This window comes from Magnusiomyces paraingens (genome assembly GCF_902498895.1).
Source record: "Magnusiomyces paraingens strain CBS 517.90 genome assembly, contig: contig4, whole genome shotgun sequence".
Classification (NCBI taxonomy): Eukaryota; Fungi; Ascomycota; class Dipodascomycetes; order Dipodascales; family Dipodascaceae; genus Magnusiomyces; species Magnusiomyces paraingens.
In genome coordinates this window covers 2,804,759-2,827,493 of record NW_022474070.1, presented here as the reverse complement: position 1 = coordinate 2,827,493, position 22,735 = coordinate 2,804,759, and the positions used below count along the sequence as shown (strand labels likewise).

At 32.1% G+C, this 22,735-nt stretch overlaps 11 protein-coding genes across 11 annotated transcripts; 5 read left to right on the top strand and 6 right to left on the bottom strand.

Annotated features, from left to right (window-relative positions):
• Nucleotides 1-5: 5 nt before the first annotated feature.
• Nucleotides 6-2,108, bottom strand: SAPINGB_P005627 (uncharacterized protein; the record flags this gene model as incomplete). Its single annotated transcript, XM_032000341.1, has 1 exon — nt 6-2,108. One exon carries the CDS (start codon nt 2,106-2,108, stop codon nt 6-8), a length of 2,103 nt encoding a protein of 700 aa, XP_031856232.1.
• A 458-nt stretch (nt 2,109-2,566) lies between these two features.
• Nucleotides 2,567-3,098, top strand: SAPINGB_P005626 (uncharacterized protein; the record flags this gene model as incomplete). The annotated part of the gene is made up of 2 exons (XM_032000340.1): nt 2,567-2,837; nt 2,905-3,098. 2 exons carry the CDS (start codon nt 2,567-2,569, stop codon nt 3,096-3,098), a joined length of 465 nt encoding a protein of 154 aa, XP_031856231.1.
• A 118-nt stretch (nt 3,099-3,216) lies between these two features.
• On the bottom strand, nt 3,217-4,488 carry SAPINGB_P005625 (uncharacterized protein; the record flags this gene model as incomplete). The annotated part of the gene is made up of 1 exon (XM_032000339.1): nt 3,217-4,488. The coding sequence occupies one exon, from the start codon at nt 4,486-4,488 to the stop codon at nt 3,217-3,219; it is 1,272 nt and encodes a 423-aa protein (XP_031856230.1).
• Nucleotides 4,489-5,494: 1,006 nt separating this feature from the next.
• On the bottom strand, nt 5,495-6,159 carry SAPINGB_P005624 (60S ribosomal protein eL20; the record flags this gene model as incomplete). Its single annotated transcript, XM_032000338.1, has 2 exons — nt 5,495-6,012; nt 6,147-6,159. 2 exons carry the CDS (start codon nt 6,157-6,159, stop codon nt 5,495-5,497), a joined length of 531 nt encoding a protein of 176 aa, XP_031856229.1.
• Nucleotides 6,160-7,908: 1,749 nt separating this feature from the next.
• SAPINGB_P005623 (uncharacterized protein) lies at nt 7,909-10,677 on the top strand (the record flags this gene model as incomplete). The annotated part of the gene is made up of 2 exons (XM_032000337.1): nt 7,909-9,803; nt 9,855-10,677. 2 exons carry the CDS (start codon nt 7,909-7,911, stop codon nt 10,675-10,677), a joined length of 2,718 nt encoding a protein of 905 aa, XP_031856228.1.
• Nucleotides 10,678-11,631: 954 nt separating this feature from the next.
• SAPINGB_P005622 (uncharacterized protein) lies at nt 11,632-13,233 on the top strand (the record flags this gene model as incomplete). Its single annotated transcript, XM_032000336.1, has 1 exon — nt 11,632-13,233. The coding sequence occupies one exon, from the start codon at nt 11,632-11,634 to the stop codon at nt 13,231-13,233; it is 1,602 nt and encodes a 533-aa protein (XP_031856227.1).
• A 342-nt stretch (nt 13,234-13,575) lies between these two features.
• Nucleotides 13,576-14,586, bottom strand: SAPINGB_P005621 (uncharacterized protein; the record flags this gene model as incomplete). The annotated part of the gene is made up of 2 exons (XM_032000335.1): nt 13,576-14,475; nt 14,545-14,586. 2 exons carry the CDS (start codon nt 14,584-14,586, stop codon nt 13,576-13,578), a joined length of 942 nt encoding a protein of 313 aa, XP_031856226.1.
• Nucleotides 14,587-15,582: 996 nt separating this feature from the next.
• On the bottom strand, nt 15,583-16,553 carry SAPINGB_P005620 (uncharacterized protein; the record flags this gene model as incomplete). The annotated part of the gene is made up of 5 exons (XM_032000334.1): nt 15,583-15,766; nt 15,817-16,001; nt 16,053-16,163; nt 16,232-16,266; nt 16,313-16,553. 5 exons carry the CDS (start codon nt 16,551-16,553, stop codon nt 15,583-15,585), a joined length of 756 nt encoding a protein of 251 aa, XP_031856225.1.
• Nucleotides 16,554-17,423: 870 nt separating this feature from the next.
• On the top strand, nt 17,424-19,004 carry SAPINGB_P005619 (uncharacterized protein; the record flags this gene model as incomplete). Its single annotated transcript, XM_032000333.1, has 2 exons — nt 17,424-18,427; nt 18,485-19,004. The coding sequence occupies 2 exons, from the start codon at nt 17,424-17,426 to the stop codon at nt 19,002-19,004; spliced, it is 1,524 nt and encodes a 507-aa protein (XP_031856224.1).
• A 55-nt stretch (nt 19,005-19,059) lies between these two features.
• SAPINGB_P005618 (uncharacterized protein) lies at nt 19,060-19,722 on the bottom strand (the record flags this gene model as incomplete). The annotated part of the gene is made up of 3 exons (XM_032000332.1): nt 19,060-19,197; nt 19,258-19,572; nt 19,630-19,722. 3 exons carry the CDS (start codon nt 19,720-19,722, stop codon nt 19,060-19,062), a joined length of 546 nt encoding a protein of 181 aa, XP_031856223.1.
• A 709-nt stretch (nt 19,723-20,431) lies between these two features.
• SAPINGB_P005617 (uncharacterized protein) lies at nt 20,432-22,408 on the top strand (the record flags this gene model as incomplete). The annotated part of the gene is made up of 4 exons (XM_032000331.1): nt 20,432-20,651; nt 20,698-22,170; nt 22,291-22,318; nt 22,375-22,408. 4 exons carry the CDS (start codon nt 20,432-20,434, stop codon nt 22,406-22,408), a joined length of 1,755 nt encoding a protein of 584 aa, XP_031856222.1.
• Between the last annotated feature and the right edge of the window lie 327 nt (nt 22,409-22,735).

Genomic DNA, 22,735 nt, shown 5'->3' with positions numbered 1-22,735 from the left:
ACCGATTAGTCGGATCGATAATAAGCAGAATATTCTTCCTCAAATTGGCATAACTGTGAAATTATTTCATCGTTCATATTATCAGTCAAAAGTGCACCAAACAAGAACTCTGTTGAAGGAAATATTCCAAGAGGATATTTGAGTACTGTTGGAAAATTGTGTGCTGAGTTGGAAAGTTGGTCGTTGGAAATTCTGTCATTGCTAATAGCAGATTGAAAAGAAATTGATTTTTGAAGCAAAGACCGAAGAATTGAAATAGATTTTAAAGTGATTTTAAGAAAGGGATTCATTTCTGTCGCAGTATAATTACTTGTGTTAGTTGAACTAAGTGCACTGGTTGCTCTCAGTAAAACAGGTCCCAAACTTTCAACTGATTCAAGCCACCAATAGCTGACGTTGAATGATTTTTGAAGTTCAAGAACTGCAGCGATAGGATTAATTGAGTTTTTTTCAACATCGAAAGATAAAATAATGTCATCAAAACATCCATATTTTGGGATCATAGATACCAAATTATCAGCTATCAGAAAAGTTTGTTGTAGTAAAGATGCTCGTAGCTCTAAGGATTTCGGAATGAAGCTGAAGTCACTCCTAGGGATCACAGACATAGTAAAAGCAAAAGTTTTAGTTAAAAACTCATATGGGTGTAGAGTGCGACCCTTAAGATATCGATTTAACAAATTTAAATATTCTTCGTCTTGACATGTGTTAAGCAAAACTTCTTTAAGATATGAGCGGTTAGGTGGATCTCGAGGTATTATTTTTGCAAGTGCATCAACTGCACAAGGCAAATACTTATCTGTTGAAGGATCATATTCTTTAAATAAAATGCAACCGTTGTAAGATGGTGACATTTTTTTGCCATTAAAAGGGTCAGGTTCTGAAGAAAAAGACAAAATTAAAAGAAGTATTGTAAATGCGTCTGCAGGAGTTGGTAATATAATATGAAGACCAAGTTGAGATAAAAGTGTGATAACATCTTTTTGAATATTAAGTTGTTTGCGTTTAATGGACATATTTTCGGAGTTATTTGCTAAATATCGAATCAAATTAAAAATAAATTTCATTATAGAAGATTCTTCGACAAGCAGAGCTTGATTTGAATCACAAAATGATAAATTGCGTAAAATCATCGTGATACAAACAATTCTGTCAAACACTGCATTGTCCCAATATATATCGAAGTAAGACATATCTTTTGAATGGAGACTATCAAGTTCATTCTTGCTCATTTCTAAAAGATCAATATATGACTTAAACCCAAAAGGTTGCTGCTCAAGTTCAAAATACGACCTATTGATAGTGTTTGTTGTTATTTCCATTTCGTTATTAAAATTTGTATCATCATCTTGTATAATTTTTTCCAGTCGGTTGATAGCGTTTTCGTTTTTGTTCTTTACTGCAGGGTCCCCTGTCATAGAGTCCACATGAAATATCAAATCTTTGTCGGATGTTTCCCAATGTCGATAAGCGTTAAACACACTAGATATCAAATCGGAATCTTCATCGTCTTCTTCTTCGGATGAAGAAAGCGGTTTTACAGTACTTACTGTGTCATTTGCTTTGTTTTGTTCCAGATTATCAAGTAAATCAAGACCTAAATTGCCTAAAGCATGTGTTAATCCGGGAGACTCTTTTAAAAAGATATTCTGACTAGGATTAGAAGACACAAGAGCTAATTTGTCTAAAGCTTGTCTAACCTCACCAGGGATTTGAGATTTTAGAGCTAATGTGATAGCATGAATGTTTACGGTACCTAATTCTTGAAATAAAGGAAACTCTGGACTCAAAGAATCAACATCTTTTCCTATTCGCGAAAGCACTTGAACGTCATATCCTCCCTTGAATTCAATTTTTCTTTTTTTAGGCACATAATTATCACCTATTTCAGGAATTCGAATTAGCGGTCTTGGCTTCAAGTAATGGCTATCATATGAAGATAGCATCTTGTGACTTGCTATTTCATGTTTACTTTCGGGCTCAATTATAGAAATATTATTTAAAGAGCTCTTTTGATAATCCTGACGACTGATTTCGCTAGTGTAGGTAGGAACAAAAATAGAGGATTTGTTAATTGAAGTTTTCGATTGTTGGTTAAATTTTAACATAGTATAATGGTATAGCAGTTAACTGCAAATTCAAAATAAAGAAGAATGGCAAAAGTTTAAATAACTGAAATTGTATTTTTTTCCTTCTAAACAATTAATTTTCTTGTATTTATCTACTGTATTTTTGGTTGATATTTCTGATAAAATAAATGTTTTTTTCAAAGTTTTGCACTAATAAAAAATTACTTTCTCGTTTAATTAATTAGTTAGGTAATTTAAAATATTTTTCGTAGAATTCAAGAATGTACAATAGAAATGAGCTTAAACTGTGAGGCTAACTATATTAAAGTAAAAATTATTTTTGAAAGGGAGTTGAATTAATATTTACTGAACCCTTACCCACTCCCTCTCCAAAATGGATTGAGTAATTCTGCTTATGTAAGTATATATTATTTTTTAACCAGATACACTTTTAATTAGAATGTCTATACCTCCCTATAAGCGGCAGCAATATCAACATGGCTGTGATTTCAGCAAAAACTGCGATACTATTCAGATCATGTTTTCTTTGGTCATTTGGTTATATGCTTGTTGCAAACCCTAAGAAAGTCACAGGCCATCCACTTGTTGTTCTTATTGGTCAAGCAATGCGATTACCTGAGCTGGAAATTCAAAAAGGAGATCCGTTAGTTGGTCTTTTAGCTATATGTCTTATAACAGGAGGATTGTCCGATATTCCATTATTAGCTGTTGAAGGGTCCAGTTATTTGACAGTGAACTCTGTGGTTGGTATGTGCAACTCAAATTTCTTTATTTTTATTTTGGACTAATTATTAATTATTGATGAAATTATCAGTTCCGATCCGACTCTTAATATTTTTTGCCGTCACAGGATGGTGCTATCTCGATTACAATCCATATTTATCAAATGGATTAGTTTTTGCATATGGATTTGTTGAAATCGTCATAAACTTTTGTATCTATGTTGTCGTAAGAGAAGAAAAAAATGAGCTTGTTGGTCAAGAAGTCAGGAAAAGACATGGAGAATGAATAGAAACCTACGAATCAATTAAATAGAATATATAAATTTTAATTTATAAAACACCATATTTGTATAAATGTTTTGAATTGCCAATTGTCAATTGTCAAAATCCAGAACCAGAAACTTTTATGTTGTCCCCATTCGTTTACATACGTAGTTTTGGGCTACAACACCAATTGACAGGCCAAGTCCTTCCTCAACCCAATCAACAACCCACTCTCGAGGATCAACATTACTATTTTCAAATTTGCTATCAGGACTGTCAAGCCATTCGGCCCATTGAAGAGGAAATGACTGTGATACCGTAGAAAACTGAATTTCATGATCAGGGTCATTCAGATAAATCACAAATTGAAACGTACGAGGTGAAGAAGATGAGATGATAACAGATTTATCATTTAATGCATCTTTAGATTGGTTTGTGTTTTCTGTGTCTGTAGAGCAGGGTTGAATCGAAAGATATATATTAGACGATCGAACAAATGACGTTTGGTCAGGAATGGTAGATGATACTAGGCCTTCTTCATCAATGATTATGGTGTCTTTAGAAGGTGTTTCATCAGGTTTCCCAGGTTTAATTTTTTCTGTATTATGCAAAAATTCGTCAACGCTAGCTGCAGCAAGCTTTTGGGCATGATCAACTGGTCCTTTAAAAATATTAAGTTCATGAGTTTCTACTGTATCAGACCCTCTTCTGTGACGTTCCTTTCCTTTTTGCACATTCATAACAAGAGGGCCACCACCCTCAACTTGTTGCATAACCCTTTCAAAAATTGAGTATACAATATTGTCAATCGAAGGATAACCCACCATATCGTGAAAAACATGAATATGAAGTTGTTCATGTCTGACGATTGGAGGTGCAATGGTTTCAAGGACGGATGAAAGAGTTGAGTGTAGTAAACCGCTATTTAATTTGAACTTTGAAATAGAATCATTGAGAGATTCCATAGCATGCTTTTGAGTTTGTGAAACCTCAGGTTGAAGTTCTCTGACTTTGGCCTCTGCTTGTTTTACTGCAGTTGTGGCCGTATCCCATAATCCGCCTTTACTTTTATTCCACCAAGAAGTCAATGAAGAAATAGGATCAGGTAAACCTGGTATTTCGTCATTATCAACTTTTAACTCATCAATCAAAGTAGAATTAGCTGAATCAGACGTAGTTATATTTTTTGTGTTTGTTTCCTGAATTGCACTATCATTAACCACTTCATCAGATTTAGTTTTATCATTAGGTGTCTCAGTTAAAGAATCCAAAAAGCCCAAAATATCGTCGTCTTCTTTGTTTCTTTGGGTACTGTCCTCTGTAGCTGTAGAGTTCGCCTCTACAGAAGAACCATTTTTATCTAAGGAATTTAAAAGTTCAAGAACATCGTCTTCGGATTTATTGGTGCTCATACTAAATTTTGTAACAATATTTCTTAATAAGAAATAATAAATAATATAAAATCAAAATCAAAATCAAAATCAAAATCAAAATCAAAATCAAAATCAAAATACAAATAAATAAAACCAACTAATTAAGTAGGTTAATTATCATAAGGAAAAAGGAGCCAAATTATAGCAATAAATAAAAGTAGCAGGTAGTGGGGTCAATTGCCTGTTCACTTAAAAATTAATTATGATGACTTGTTGCTAAATATACTAGCTTATGTCATTGATGACTAAATATATTAATTCAGGCTAGAATAGATTAAGTTAAGTGACACTAATGCCGTGCTATTATTTGAGTTATCAGCATTAGACATTTATGATAACATAAACAAATAATTCTTTAGTAAAGATTAGCTGAAATTTTTTTTTTAAAATTCAATTGATCATAAAAGTATTTTTTATATTAAGTATTGTAAATTTTGTAAATTTTAATATATAATAAATATTGTTCTTTATCAAACACTTCTGTGTTAATTTGTGCCTGTACAAAAAAATAAATGTTTCATCTGAAAACAAAAAAGAAAATGGTTTTACCTTACATATGTTAGATAGGTTACTACACAAAACTTAGTTTTTAAAAGGCTGAAATGTCAAGACATTTTTATTTATTCCTAAGGTGGAGGAATAATATTGAAGGTCCTATCTGCTATTAAACTATATAAATAGATGATAACTATTTTAATTAATAGCAGATGATTTTCACCATGTTTTTTCATGATGCCGTTGACGGTTTAAAAGTGTTAATCGAAGAACTGTTCTCTTACTTTGTTTTTAACGCTTGACGTCACATAAAGTGATGAACTAACAAAATATTAAAAAAATAATCTCAATTTTGGGACAGTAAAAAAAAATACTGAGCTAATCTGTCTAAAAAATGGTAATACAAACTTGACATAGTTACAAACTACTTCAAGATAAAGTCATAAAGCTTCATTGATTTTCAAAATTACATTATCCCCTACCTAACCACTTAGTTAAAAGTAGAGGGTCTCTTGGCAACAAAGAGCTCAGCCTCCTTGGTGACACGGTGAGTAAGAGGAAACTTAAGGTCAGGAGTGATGAGCTGTCTAATGTATTGACGCTTGACATCTTCGGGATTCTCAATCTCAGCAACCTTAAGAATGTGGATAGATCTAAATCTAGCTCTGTGACGAGCAGCCAAATCTTGGTAAAGGGCCTCAACAGCGGCAGCGCGAGAAAGCTCACGGTACTCCTTGTACATGTTGTGAGTACCGGAACGAGAATCGTAACGAATCCAGATACCAAAGTTCTTGACTTTGGTAGGAGTCTTCTCATGAATCAAGTTGACGGAAACAATCTCACCAGCAGCCTTCTTAATTCTTCTGAGCTTGGTCAAGAAGTACCAGAATCTAGACTTGGCAACAACAGTGTTGGGAGCAAAGATTCTCATGCGGTAGAGCTTTGGCTCAGGCTCAGACTCGCTTGGAAGTCTTCGGCCAATAATCTGGTATTCATTGAGACGACCCACTAATTAAAAAGTTAGTATTTTCCAAATGCCAAAATTTATTAAATGTGATCATCATAGGTTTTCAACAAAGGTATTCGTCTTTTTATAGGATATTAAAAGCGTAAACAGGATTTCAAGATAAATAACCCATAACTAATAAGTAACATTTGCAATAAGATATATGTTCAATACATACTCTTTATCTGTTTTGCTGGTGGCGATGTACAGGTAGTATTGGAGTTGCGAAAGGTCCAAGTCAATAAGGGGATATTCCAGGCAGGTAGATAAATTTTTGATAATAGTTCCAGATGGACTCATTCATTATAGCCAGTAGGTTACCAAATTAATTTACAAATTTCAGGAGCTAAGTATATTTCAGCACTTATAAATATTTAAGCATATGTCATATTTTTGTAATATTTATTTTGTAACAACGTTTTAAATTTATTATGTGACTGTTAATTAGGGTATGTCACATGAGTTAAATAGGGCAAAGTAAATTTTTATTCAAATACGACATGACCCAAAGATCATCCAAATTCTTGACTTTGAAAATCAGAATAGGTTATTTTTTACAAGCTTATCTTCAAGAGAATTTGTATATTTAAAATATACAAATTTAATTGCAGTACAGTGGACTTAATGGTAGTATATTAACTTGTATTTACAAAAAAAAATACTTATTTAGTTTGAAATGTAATCCAAATTTAATAAAAAATACAAATATCTGTATTAACAGATATTGACTGAAAATATTGTTAATCTATTGATTTCTGCCCTATGTATACTGTACTACAAAATAAATTACAAGAACTAAAAAAATTATTTATTTCCCATGATCTATTATGCCAGCTGTGAAGGCGCATGGTTGCTAGTGTGGTTTTTGGATTTGATTTTTGATCTGCCAAAACTTGGTCAAAATAAAATTGTTAAACGTGGAGAAAATCCCAGCGGCAACTCGGCGTTTAATAAAATCTATCTTGGGTGTCAAGTTTTGCAGTCTGAACGATTTGTGAGGTTATGTCATAGGAGTCGTTTGTGAAAAGGTGAACCTAAAAAGATCCTATGAAAATATCTGGGTAACCTGTAAAGCGATTGTCTACAATTTATCGGGCATTAAGTAATAATGCTTGTTCTTAAAAAAATTCCATTCAATAAATTAGTAAATCTTGGTGTTGTTTTTTAATAGTAGATTTAGTATTAAGAAATAATTCATATTTTTTTTAAAATTTGAGAATTTTAAATATTACTAGGGCTGATTAAATAGTTTAATGGTATTCATTATTACTTTAGCAATTGTTTACTCATTTCTTTACACAAATACCTATTACCTGAGAAAAAAATGGATGATATTATAATTTACTTATAAGTAAATTGAGTTTTTCAAAATATAAAAACTAATTTCTTGAAAATACTCGAAATTATTTTTTCTAATGTATGAGTTTGATTAATAACGAGAAATAAATTAATGCGACCTATTTTAATTTGGCACTTTGTTCATTTTAGTAATTTAATAACCAGGTAATTTATATGTACAGGTGAACATATAAGATATTCGAAAAATGAAGCGTAAACGTGACTCTGTGACACCTGAAGAACATAAAACTTTTTTGATTAAAGCCATTACTTCTATCATATTTTATTCATTGTTTTTAGAAAAAACTACAAAGCCAAGAAGTGATGATGGATATCCCTTATACAAAATTCCACTTTCATCGTTAGAAATAAACGATCAAGCTATAGCATATCAAATTTCCACAATAACTAAAGAATGTATATCTTTACAAAAAGTTATGGGCACCGATATCTCAGCCCCAAACGACAACACCTTTAATAATTCCAAATATCAATTTGTCATTAAATTGAAAAAAATAGACACGGGAAAGATGACGTTGACATCAATAAAAAAAAAACTAATGGACATTCGAAAGTTATTTATAGAAGAGATTGATAATATTATTAAAAGTCAGGGCGATAAATGTCTATTTTCCTTAGAAAATAGTTCAAATAAATTTAGTGATGAGGTAATGCCACGAATAAGCGAGTCATTTCTGCCCGAAATTTTTATAGAAGAAATTCAGCGTTTACCATTTTATCAAGACCAAATTGTCCCGAAAGGACATTTTGTTATACCTGCTAGAAATGCCATTGTTTCTAATGTTTATGACATGCTGCCCGAAAACTTCATAAAAGCATTATCTCAATACTGGGGAATATCTTATGATGATGTAGCATTTTATAATCATCAGTATATTGCTTTAAAAAGCATATTTTCTGGATCTTCGGTAGTTGTGTCAACTGATACTTCAAGTGGAAAATCTTTGGTTTATCAGATTCCTGTTTTCAAAGCGCTGCAAGAACATTATGAAACTGCATCATCTGATTTCCCACCGACTGCCTTTTTTATGTTCCCTACTAAAGCTTTAGCACAGGATCAATTAAGATCTTTTCAGGTTCTTTCAAGTTTAATTTTTGGAAACAAGTTTAATATTTCTTCTCATACATATGATGGTGATACTGATTTTTCTTTACGAGAACAACTAAGAAATACAAGTAGTATCCTTTTTTGTAACCCAGATATTTTACATTCAGATATATTGCCAAGGTGGATAAAATGGGAAAGATTTTTGAAGGCTTTAAAATTTATTGTTATTGATGAAATTCACATTTACACTGGAGTGTTTGGTACTAATGTTGCTTATACACTTCGAAGGTTAAAACGAATTTGTCATGAATTAGGAAATTCTAAAGTTCAGATAATTTCTTGTTCAGCAACAATAAAACATCCTGAAAATTTATTGAAGTCAATTTTTTTGATTAATGAAAATGATTTGGTGGTTATTGATGCTAATTCAAACGGTGCACCTTCAGGAGATAGACACTGGTTAGTATGGAATTCACCTTACATAAATGGAACAAAAGGACCATATTGCCGTGCCCATCCAATACAGAATGGAACAATACTTTTTGCTGAGCTTCTTTGCAGAAATGTGCGAACTTTAGCATTTTGTAAGACACGCAGAGAATGCGAACTTTTTATGAAATCAATTCAAAACGAGCTTGAGTCTCGTGGTTTGTCACATGTTCAGGAAAAGGTCATGACTTACAGAGGTGGATATTGCACATCAGACCGCCGTGAAATTGAATATAAGATGTCTACTGGATGCTTTATTGGTATTATTTCGACCTCTGCCTTAGAACTTGGACTTGATATTGGTGAAATGGATGCTATACTCCATATTGGATTCCCTTATAGCATAGCTAATTTAAGGCAACAAGCTGGTAGAGCAGGACGACGAGGAAGGTCGTCACTATCAATTCTTATAGGAGGTAATGGACCAATAGACCAATACTATATGTCGAATCCGTCTGCTTTACTTGATGAAGACGATCCAGAAATAACGCTAACATTAGGTGATAATGAAATTTTAAATCAGCATTTGCAGTGCGCTGCTTATGAAATACCTATATCTATTGAATCCGATAAAGAGTATTTTAGTAATGAAATTGACGAAAATTTTTCTAAAGGGAAATCTTTTAAAGACCTCGTGAAAGAAAAGCTTGTGCCTATAGATGATAAAAATAAAGAGTTTGTGTTCTATGGACCAACACCAGATTTTATGCCATTTCCTTCATCAAACTTCTCATTGAGATCAAATTCAGAAAATGAAGGCATGTCATATGTGGTTATGACAAGTGAAAAAATACTTGAAAATATTGAAATTGAAAGAGTTCCATTTACTTTATATGAGGGTGGGATATTTCTTTCTCAAGGAAATATGTATTTAATCGAAGTATTGGATATTAAAGGGTAAGAACTTTTTTTTCTAAATAATTATTTATTTCTAATATTGGAATTTAGACGGTCAGCTTATGCAAAAATGGTTCAAGTAAACTATATCACCAAAACACGTGATTATACAGATGTTGATCCATATCATATTGTTAAATCGAGAAATTTGATGTTTCATAGCCCCAATAATTTAAAATTACCGATTAAATTTGGACTGGTTAACGTGAATACGCGTGTTTTTGGTTTTTACAAATTAGGAAAAAGCAAAAACGGTGGTTACAGCCGAATCATTGATACTGTTGAAGTTTCTGAACCAAACCAAAACATTTTTTCCCTTAAATGTTCAGGTGTATGGATCTCCCTTCCTTCTCATTTAATGGAAATAATATCTAAAAAAGGGCTTTCAGTTGCAGCTTCAATTCATGCTACAGAGCATGCCATTGTTTCAGCTCTCTCCATTCTCCTTTCTAATACGTTTAATGAATATGACATTGGAACGGAATGTAAATCACCTGAAAAAGAGTTTAAAAAAGGCTCTGTTCAAAGAAAAAGACCTGCTCAACTAATATTTTTTGATCCTAGCAAAAAATTAGTTGATGAAAAATCTTCTAAAAAATTAGCTGCAACTGGTGTTATGAAAAGGCTTTTTGAATGTATGGAGCAAATATTAAGTCTTGCTGAGACTAGAGTAGGGAACTGTAACTGCAATTGGGGATGCCCTAACTGTGTGGCAAGTACCTATTGTCGTGAAAATTCTGTTGTTCTTTCAAAACCCGGGGCTTCAATAATTTTACGATATCTTTGTGGTATTCCTTTAGATCTTCATTCAGTTTTTAATGGGCCCGAACCAAATCTCAAGAATAGTAATAGCGGTGAAACCATTGTTTATTAGGTATATCAACATATCTCAATTTTTACATAGATCAATACGATCAATAGAAATAAAAGATAAATAAAATTAATTTGGAAATCCCCTTTACAAAAACAATTAAAATTAAGGGTCATCAATTTAATCGTATGGTTGTAAAGTTTTAAAGTACTCCAATCGCTAACAAATATGCCCCTTTTTAAAAAACAACAGAATCAAAAAAAAATAATTTTGAAAGAAATGAATTAATCAGTATATTAAAGTGATATCAATTAGATGTTTTCTTTTTTTTATTCTTCTTTTGAGAAAAAGAGCTAGTATTACTGTTAACAACAATGTTTAAGCATCAAATTGAGAATTATTTAATTATTGCGAAATGTAATATAGACAAGTTATACCCCTGCTACTATAATTTTCAATTAAGTATTTATCTGTGTTACTGCTATTCGTAACTGTTATTCGAATGATGTTTGTATTGTTGGAGTTGACATTTTTTTTCAAAAAATGGTGGCTCGCTACGCTCACATCTAGGCTCTGTTTCCATGAATTTTGGGGGGTTTACCCTAAAAATGTACAGTTTATACAGCTCGAAGAAAGAGAAAAAAGAACCGGGTTGGGGGATTACATAAACATAATAGGGATGCTAAGAAGAATACCTTTTTTTTTTGTGAAATGTAAAGAAGAATTAATTATTATGATTATTGTTTTTAATTTATATTTTTCTGGTTATTTTAGTTGACTCTTAACGATGTTACATCATTGATAATCACCAATTTGTAATAATAGTTTACCTATTTAAATTTGTTATGTTTTTTTTCTTAAACGTATCATTAAATAGGTATTGAGATTACCTATCTAAACATAACATGCTAATTTCATTTTTTTATTAATTGATTAATTGATTCAATAAAGGATTTTACTAAAATGATATCTTCTACTCAGTTATCACGTATCCAAAGGTGTTTGAAAAAAAAAAATATGTTTACTCGTCAATTTAATTCAACATTTTTTAAGCTGAACGAAGTTAACAAACCCTATTACGTAACTACACCAATATTTTATGTGAATGCTGCACCACATGTTGGACATCTTCATTCTATGGTACTTGCGGATACAATCAAAAGATGGAACGGTTTTTTAAGTGTTACGAATACTCCAGCATATCTCACGACTGGAACTGATGAGCATGGCCTTAAAGTACAGCAAGCAAGTGCAAATGCTGGTGTTGAAACAAAAGCTTTTGTAGATAACGCAAGCAAAACATTTAAAATATTGGCAGACAAAGCGCATATATCCTATGACCGATTTATAAGAACAACTGATGATGATCACATAGAAGCCTCTAGACAGCTGTGGAAGATATTGCAGACGAACGGATACATTTATAAAGGTCAGCATTCTGGTTGGTACAGTGTATCTGATGAAACGTTTTATCCGGAAACCCAAATTGAAAAAAAAAAACTTGAGGATGGATCAGATCAATATATTTCTATTGAAACTGGAAAAACTGTTGAATGGTCGTCGGAAGAGAATTATTTTTTTGCTTTATCAAAAATACAACCTCAGTTACTGGATCATATCGAAAAAAATAAGAGATTTATTTTTCCTCAAAAAAGATATGAACAGATCCTTCGCGAAGTTAAAGAGGGCTTAAGTGATTTGAGTATTTCTCGACCCAAATCTAGATGCTCATGGGGGATTCCGGTCCCAGGTGCAGAAGACGTGCAAGTTATGTATGTGTGGCTCGATGCTCTTACGAATTATCTTACAAGTGCAGGATTTCCTAACTTAAAGCCAAACTCTCCTTGGCCTGCCAATGTTCATGTTATTGGAAAAGATATTATTCGATTTCACGCTATATATTGGCCTGCATTTCTTTTGGCTGCTGGCTTGCCACTTCCAGATCATATTGTTGCTCATTCTCATTGGACAATGAAAGGATCAAAAATGTCTAAGTCATTAGGAAATGTTGTTGACCCTGTTCAAACTTTAAACACTTTCGGTGTTGATTCTGTGAAATTTTTCTTAATGAATGACTCATTTCTTTCTCGCGACAGCGACTATTCAAACGATAGAATAATTCACAGGCATAACACTGAGCTCGTTAATAAATATGGAAATTTGGTTGTTCGGGTCTGTGGTAAAGCATTTAACATTCCAAGATCTATTTCATCTGATTCTAAAATTTTCAGAAATGAATCGCTCATTCATCAAATAAATGATCTACCAGAAAAAGTTGCAACTCATATGAAAAACTTTAATACTGCCCAGGCTTTATCTGATATTTGGTCTTTAATTTCTTCTGCAAATACATATGTTCAAGAATCTGAGCCATGGACTCTCAAATCCAATATTGAAAAGCAGGATGCAATTATAAAAGATGTCAGTGAGGCTGCACGTGTATCTTCTATTTTATTGAATTCATTTATTCCTGAGATTTCATCAGCAATGCTTGATCGTTTAGAAGTTAGTAAGGATAAAAGAAATATTCTGTTTGCTTCCTATGGCACTGATACATCTTATGGTAAGAATGCAAATAGAAAAGGAGATTATCCCATAAAGTCTATTGAAACAGACTAACTTCGTATATCCTATTTTTGTATATATTTAGCAAGTATATGTAATTATAGAATAAAATAGAATAAACTAATCACACGATAGTTTGATAGTTGATGTTTCAAAATTCCTTGAGGTTATATTGATAAGAACAATCTGGCCTGTTTTTCTAAATTCTGGAACAGTTAATAACCGGGTATAAACAGAGTTTCCAAGCTCATCTAGCCCCTGAACAATTCGAGTATCAAAATATGGCTGATTACTTGAAAAATATATGTGTGGGGTGGATTGAATTAAAAATGGATCGGATTTAATAAAGGGATAAGAAGCTAAAAAATTAGAGCTCAAGCACATAAAAAATACTAGCTACGATTTTTCTTTTCTCGCAGCAATTTTCAAAAACTTACCTAATGTGTCAGGTGCGGTTGGTGCGATCGTTTGCCAGCGTAAGCATTGATTCATCAAGTCTAAACGGTCAATATCGTATTCATGTAAATATTTATACATATCATTAATTGGTTGACCAGAGTCACCCAATAACGTGATACCATTAAACGACCAATAACTGGGGTTGGTAATGTTGAAAAACGAGTTGAATGGTTTTAGTTCTCGGCTTAAATGAAAAAAAGCTTTGTGAAGTGGTTGTTGTGGTAAGGTAAGATTAGAAAAATCGAATTCTCCAGGCATGATAGAAGTAGGAATACAAAATGCAATATCCTTAATTAATTGATCAAGGCGCTTTAATGGATCTGAAGCAATTCTAGAAAAGTCATTTATTTTTTTCAATGGAATTTTTGGAATTTCACTAGCAGATTGTTCATCTGATATATTTGAATCAACATCAGTTTTTGTATTTAGCGAGTTTCCAGCAATAATGAGATGTACAATATTAGAAGAGAGCTTACGATCCTCATCTCCTCCAAGCTCCCCATTAAAAAACTCAACTAAAGGTTGGAGATAATTTTCGTTATTAGCACTATTGTCTATGGATAGGCCGGAAATAATTGCAACATATTGAGCTTTCTTATAAGAAACCTCAGGTATGGGTTGTTGAGGTGCATATTCAGTAAATCTAATGTCCAATACTTCAAAATCACCGGAAGGAAGTTCGCGTCCCAAAATTGCAGCAACACATCCCGTGACAAGAAGGCTGTTTTCAATCAAAGAACCAACAAGTCTCACTCTGCCAGATTCATCTTCTAAATATGTTTCATCATTAGTGGCATCAGTGTATTTCGGAGGGGGGGGCGGAGGGGCGCCGAAATACTATTTCATAAAGCTAGTTAGATTGTGTATATTGTGTATTTTTTCATTATTACATAAAGTAAAACTTACCGACGATGAAATCTCATCAAAAATGCTAGGTTTTAATTTCATTTCTTTAAATATAGTTCCTATTGTCCAGTTTATTTTTTTGTTACCTAAATCCAGAACCCGTTCTGAATGATAAACTGTTGAACCTTCAATTATCATATCACACCAAGACTTATGAGCAACGTCGTAAACCTTTCTTCGTAGTCCATTTAATCTTTGAAGATAAAAATTGGAATACTGTTCTATGTATTCTCTTTTTTCCATTGGAAGAATGAAACTAGCATTCTCATTCACAGGTTTATTAATTAATGAATCTCGTTCATGACATGATGAGCCACTAAAAAGTTAATAACAAATAAACAAATAATAAATAAGGTAAATAAAATTATCTTTACCTTTCTTTTTTTAAAAGATCCATTGAAAACCTATTCGTTGTTTGTAGATATAGTTTATTATTGAGATATTAATGAAATAAATTATTTAAGGAATGAAAAACATACGGGATACTCTTTACTATGGAAGTATAAATTTAAAAAACTAAATAAATAAAATAAAGACAACATTTTATGTTTACGTGGTTTTTTCGTGTTATTTACTTATACATATTGTAGATACACGTAATTACGTGTATCTTGTTTTAATAGAATTATATAATCCATTAATTTATGCTATATTTCTACTGTACTACAAAAAAAAATTTTAAAAAAATTTTTATTTATTTATTTAATTTTCATAATATATAATAAATAATAAATAAAGAATAATTATTTTTCATAATTATGAAGATGAAAAGATATTAAGAACAAAAAGGATAGTGCAGATGCTGATGTTATTTCTATCCATTGAATAAAAACAAACAAACAATAATAAATAATAATTTATAATTTATAATTTATCATTTATCATTTATCATTTATCATTTATCATTTATCATTTATCATTTATCATTTATCATTTATCATTTATCATTTATCATTTATCATTTATTATTGGTGGAAATTGCATTAACATTTTCTTGTTTTACAATAATTGAATGATCATGTAATATAATGATGAATATCAGATTTTAGTGCTATTTTCGGCAAAAATAGTCATGAAAGAAAAAACACCGTAAAAAAGAATAAGGGGGTATGCAACAAGAACTCTCATTTCGGATAGTTGAAGTACAGCAACAAATATTGCTGATGAGGAATAGGTGCACCATAGTATAGCTAGAGAAGAAACGGCATACCCAATTGCGTTACTTATGATGTTCGTTAGAAAGTGAAACTTTTACACAATGTCATTACTCACTCCATAGATAAAAAAACTGCAAGGCTACTGTTTGCAACAAGTGGAAGAAGACAATAGCCAAGGACACTCGCCACTCGAATAAAATCAATTGATTTCGTTAAAGACATTAAATTAAGAATTGCGTATAAAGATAGCGTTCCAATTAAAGCAGCACCATAAATATAGCCAAAATGTATTTTCCCCGACTTAAAATGATTGTTAATAAATCTCAAGTAAAAAAAAATTCCATTACATACCAATAAAAGAAAGGTTCCAAATAATAAACAAAATAGAATAGGGCCAGCGAGATCCGAATCATCCATAATATTTTGCTCAATTTCCTGGAATGGATTTAAAACAGTTAAGGTCTACAATTTATCAGTTAGGAAAATTAATGTAATATATTAAAAAACTGATTTGAAAGATTAGTATATACCTTTTGCTTGATGTGTGAAAAATTAAATCCAAGTTCTTAAGTGTGTTAGTTTCCTAGTTTTGTAATTCTAAAAAAACTTACCTTCCAGCAATGGAGGTTCATCAGAATATCCTTGGGTACCAAATGCTGCTAAAATGCCTGTCGATAGAGGTTCTCTTACTCCCTCTCCATACCCACTATATGATCCGGTACCTTGTCCAGACATCATACCTTGTGAGGTAGAACTACTTTGAGTAGAAGAACTAAACTGTGTGGGTAAAAATTGAAGGCCACTGCTTGATGATGGAGGTTGGCTATATACATTCTGGGAATAATAAGACATAGTGTGATGAACGTGTGCTTTTCAATCTTTATCGATGGATATCTTGACCTGTGATTTAGTAGTCAGTTTTATTTGAAACAAACTGAGTAAGCTAATTATAATAATAATTATGAGCTTTCGCAATGATATTGAAAAAAATAAACTGAGCCTCAGCCTTTTAAAAATTAATATACGTAAAGTTAGAAGCATACGTATATTAAATTACTGTTATTATTTTTTTAAAAATTACGTAAAGTATTGAAACATAATAAATTTATTTAAATAAATAAATAAATAAATAAATAAATAAATAAATAAATAAATAAATAAATAAATAAATAAATAAATAAATAAATAAATAGCTACTTTAAGTAATTGTCTATTACTTAAAGTAATCTAAGATTAAAATTGACATTAAAATGATTATTCTACAATTATGGAATACAGTAGGTTATCCTACTGCTGAACCAAGACATACATTTTTAAATTATTATGTACTGCCCATTAACATAAATAACTTACATAAACAGTAACTTGAGGTACACACAAACATTAATGTAAATGGGATATTACAACTTTGATATGTGATTTATATTACAGTTACAATTACAATATCTTCAATCTCATTTGTCCGCTCATTTTAATCCATTTTAATTTTTTTTTTACCACCAACCTTTTTCGTACTTAAAACTAAACCCTTGACATAACAAATCTACAAAGTTTGCACATGCTTTTTTATGATATATAGTATGGAAATCACTATTTTTTGAGACAATCATATTTTTCATTTACTTGTCTCATTAGCTGTTTTTTTTTTATTATTCATCAAAAATAGTTTCATTACCTATGTCCTATTCCCAGTCTGTAGTCCAAGATCAATATCACATCAATATGACAGTATCTCCCGAGGAACGGGAACGCTGTATCGAACGTTTATTTCGAACACTTGACAACTCACAGTCTGGAACCCTTGATACAGATGCATTATTAGAGGCGTTTCGCGAACAATATAACCCACTTCCCAGTTCAGAAGAGAGCATAGATGCACTTGTATCTGAAATTTCCTCTCAGAAAAATGGATATTTTTCGTATGATGAATTTAAAGAATATATTACCAATATAGAAGATCGAATTGCATTATCATTCAAAACATTAGATCAAAATAATGATGGCAAACTTGATTTCAACGAAATTCGTGACGGTCTTGTGGCACTTGGAATGGATGCTAATGACGAACGTATTGAGCTTTTTTTCAATTTACTCGATACTGATACAGATGGATATATTTCATATGATGAATGGCTTCGGTTTTTACTTTTTGTGCCTCTTGATACTAGTTATGATATCCCTTTAAGAGCAGCATATGAATTTTTCATTGATGAGCTCGACCTATCAGCAGAAGGCGATTTTTTTGTCAGCAGTGAAACTCTTAATGGAATTGGGTATTTTCTTGCTGGGGGTTTAGCTGGTGTCATTTCTCGAACTTGTACCGCCCCATTTGATAGACTTAAAGTTTATCTTATCGCCAGCTCTGGTCAACCACTTCAAACAACCACTACATCGACAGGAGGGTCAATAGGAAAAACTGTGACTAAGGAGGCTATAAGCTCAGCTTCTAAATCCCGGGAAGCAGGACCTCTTGTTCGGGCGTTTAAACATTTATGGAGCCAAGGCGGAATAAGAGCCTTTTTTGTTGGAAACGGCCTCAATGTCATCAAAGTTTTTCCTGAGTCAGCCATGAAATTTGGTTCTTTTGAAGCAGCAAAGAGATTTTTTGCCCAAATTGAAGGCGTAGAAGACACTTCTGAAATTTCCCGTTTATCTACATTTATTTCTGGTGGTTTAGGCGGTGTGGTTGCCCAGTTTACTGTTTACCCAATAGATACTTTAAAGTTGTATGTGCGAATACTCTGAACCTTTCCTTTCTTAACAACTAACTGATCTTTTTATAGCCGGATACAATGCGAAGCACAGTTTTCAAATCTACGAGGAAATCAATTATTATTTGAAACTGCGTCTCAAATGTGGAATACTGGAGGAATCAGGATGTTTTATCGAGGCCTTTTGGTTGGCGTTTGTGGAATTTTTCCATTTGCTGCTCTTGATTTAGGAACCTTTGCAGCGATGAAACGCGCACTAATTGCTAGGGAGGCCAAGAAGCTTGGCGTGGATCCAACAGATGTTCGGCTAGGCAATCTCACTGTTCTAACCATGGGTGCCGCTAGTGGATGTGTTGGTGCTTCTGTGGTTTATCCTATTAATCTTTTAAGAACAAGACTACAAGCCCAAGGAACGCATGCACACCCATATAAATATACTGGTATTGTTGATGTATATCGAAAAACCGTGGCTCGAGATGGCTATCGTGGCCTCTGGAGAGGTTTAGCACCAAACCTTGCAAAAGTTGCTCCAGCTGTCAGTATAAGCTATTTAGTATATGAGAACACAAAGACCCTCTTAGGTCTGGTTTGATGGTTACTTAGACATGATTCCATAAAATAAACTGCATAGATTTTAATTTTTTCCTCTATAAAATTTCAGGAAATTCCACAAAAACATTAAATCCGATCGGCCCGATATCCACTACACTGATAGGGTATGATAATGGAATATTTTCTTGCTTTTTCTTTGTGCCAGTTTCAATAGAAATCCACGGTAGTTTAATCTATTTGGTTAATCACTCTCAATAAATAAGATATGGGTTTGGTGGATATAGGAAACATACGTCAGACTCCAAAAATGAGCTCGAGTTAGGTAAATTTGGATTCTCATCTTCGATACTAATGGTTGTGGTAAAAGTGCTACTCCCTGGAAGATCATTAGGAACATTGGATTTAGAAGATAAAAACGTCTTTAAAAACGCAATACACGACCTATACTCTTGCATAATATCACTCCATGTCAAGTCAAAATTAGAAATAGCAGTTTTTTTTTCGTTTTCGGATAGAATATTAGGAAACCCCTCCATATTTAAAACATAACGCTCAAGTACTTGATTTTCCTGGGAAATTATGACAAGTGCTAGAGTTTTGACTTTATACTATTTAAAACAATGAGTCTCTGCTTGACAAAAAGTGAAAATAAAATAATTACATACTCTAGAAATATAAATGATGCATGAAGTCGCCATACCTTCTACCCATTCAACAACCATGGGATGTCTCGACTTTGGAACTGGAATATCATACATTCGATGTGTTTCAAATGAACCAGATGGATACAGCCCACGAAGATTAAGTACTGTATGGGTAAAAATAATGAAAAATTGATGAAAAGAAGCTATTAAATCATCGTATCTGATATTTGTTAAATGTTCATTTATAGGAGAGGCCATATTTTAAAGGCTACGCTAAGATTGAAGACCAGTATGGTCAAGATTTGACTTTTCTTGCCTGTGAAAAAAACAAAAACAAACAGAGGAAATTTTTTTTTTCTGAAAATGACGGGCTTGAATAACAATTTTGTATCTACCTCAATAGACTAAAAAACACATATATTAAATATATATTACTAAGTTTATCCTCATTTTATTACAGCCTGTTATTTCTTATGTGTATATAAAAATCACGTGAAGTAATATGATGTTAAAAACTCTAGAGTTGTTTTGATAGTAAACATGAAATAAAACAGCTTAATTAAGCTGTTTTGCTTATAAGCAGCTTAAGTCATGAAACACGAAACACGAAACACGAAAAAAACGCGAATATATGTAAATAATATATTACCTTGTGCCACACGATCATCAATTGAATTCTTTATCCTTTATCCTTTATCCTTTATCCTTTATTTTCAATTTTTAAGATTTAATTTTTTGTAATACCCACCTCACATATATTATTTTAAAATAAAAACGATAAGCATATGGACAAACGAATGAATTACATTAGCGTTGAAATAAAATGACAGAAGGAATCCAAAAAATCAATTCTACTTTGATCCATAGCATCACATCAGGACAGGTAATAATCGACTTAGCTTCTTCGGTCAAAGAACTAGTTGAAAATGCTGTTGACTCTCACGCATCTGTTATTGAAGTGAGATTTAAAAATAACGGAGTTGATCTATTGGAAGTTATTGACGATGGTGATGGAATAGCTAAAAGCGATTTTATCGGATTAGGTATTTTTGTTTAATTTAAAAGTATTGATTAATTCTAACGTTATAGGACGAAAACATCATACATCTAAGCTTAGATCTTATGATGACTTATTAATGGTCCAAACTTTAGGTTTTCGAGGCGAAGCAATCAATTCACTTTGCTCCTTAGCCAAGGTTGAGATTATAACTTCTACAGTTAACGATCTTCCATTAGCTACGAAAATATTATTTGATTTCAATGGGGAAATTATTTCAAAAACAGAAACTTCCGGCAAAAAGGGAACACATGTTACGGTATACAATTTATTTGAAACTCTACCGGTTCGACGAAAAGATTTTTTGAAAAATTCCAAAAGGGAGTTTTCTAAAGCGATAAATTTATTACAGGCTTATGCCATCATATGTACCAATGTAAAGATCGTTGTTTCAAACTCCTCTAGTCAAAGCAATAAAAAAACAGTGTTATTTTCAACAACGGGAAAAGGAGGATTAAAGTCGAGCGTTGCAAATATATTCGGGGTTTCAATATTTGAAAAACTAGTACCAATTGACATTTCTTTTGAGCTTCTTTACTCACTTCCTCGACTTTCAAATAAGTCCACAAAACATTTAGAAAAGGAATTGGCTAAAGTTGAAATTAAAGGGTATGTTTCTAAACCAAGTTTTGGAAACGGAAGATCAGCTTCTGATCGCCAACTTTACTTCATAAATTCTCGTCCTTGCTCTCTTCCCCAAATTACCAAAGCAGTTAATGAAACTTACAAAATGTTTAATTCTGCTCAACTGCCTGCTATTGTAGCAAATATCAAACTTGACACTACAAGATATGACATTAATGTATCACCAGACAAAAGGACGATTTTGCTTCACAATGAAAACGGTTTAATTGAGCTTGTTCGAGAAAAGTTTGCAGAACTGTTTGAACAAGTTGGCCATTCAGTTCCTTTCAACAAAATGGAGACAATAGATCTCCCAGAAAAAAAAATAAAACAGGGAAATTTATTTTCTTCTTACTCGAACCGCAACGACTTAAAAAAAGATGCAGAGAACCTAATTGATACCATTAACAAATCTCCTATTGTAGAAATAGAAGATAATCAAATTGATCAAAGGGAATACGTTTCTAATGAAACAGAGATATCACATTCTCGATCAACTCGAAGAAATATTACCGAATCAACACTTGAAAGTACTGATATTGATGAAATTTTGATTGACCATGACAATATACCCCGGTCTAAAACAGCTAAAGCAGCATCAAGAATATCGGAGCAAACCCTTTTTAATTTTCCGGATCCATGTCTCCATAAAAAGTGTTTGCACGAACAATCTGAAGAGTGCGGTACTAATTTGAATATAGAGAAAAAAATGAATAAAAACTTTTACATCACTGACACTACTCAAGCTGATGTTTGCAATCTTAATAATGATGAAAGGAAAATTTCAAATATGCAAGCAGCTACAAGACCTGGCTCTCATAGGAATAGAACCTATAATTATGACATGCCTCTTAAAGTTTCTAGTGAATATATTGGAATATGTAAGAGAGAGATCATTAAGTTGCAAAAAATAACAAAAAAAGATTTTTTCCAAGTATCACATTCTTCTAAATTTAATAATCAAAATTCTAAAAAACCTCTTTCTAATATTACCATATCAGATATTTTGGAAAATACTGAAGTCGCTGAGTCAGTATTAGATATGGCTATTCACAAAAAAGATTTTCTAAATATGAAGATAATAGGCCAATTCAATTTGGGTTTTATTTTGGTGACTAATTACAACGAAAATAGTCATAAAAAAGATTTGTTCATTATTGATCAACATGCCAGTGATGAAATATATAACTTTGAAAGATTACAAAAAGATACAGTGATTCAAACCCAACCTCTAATTTTCTCTCTACCTATTGAATTGACTGCTATGGAAGAAATAACCCTTACATCTAATTTGAAAGTTTTTGATGATAACGGGTTTAAAATTAAAGTTGATGAAAGTGCACCTCCTGGCCAAAAATGCCGATTAATTGCTTTACCGACTAGCAAATCCACCAAATTTGATATGAAAGACCTTCAGGAGTTGATTTATTTTTTAGAAACACAGCC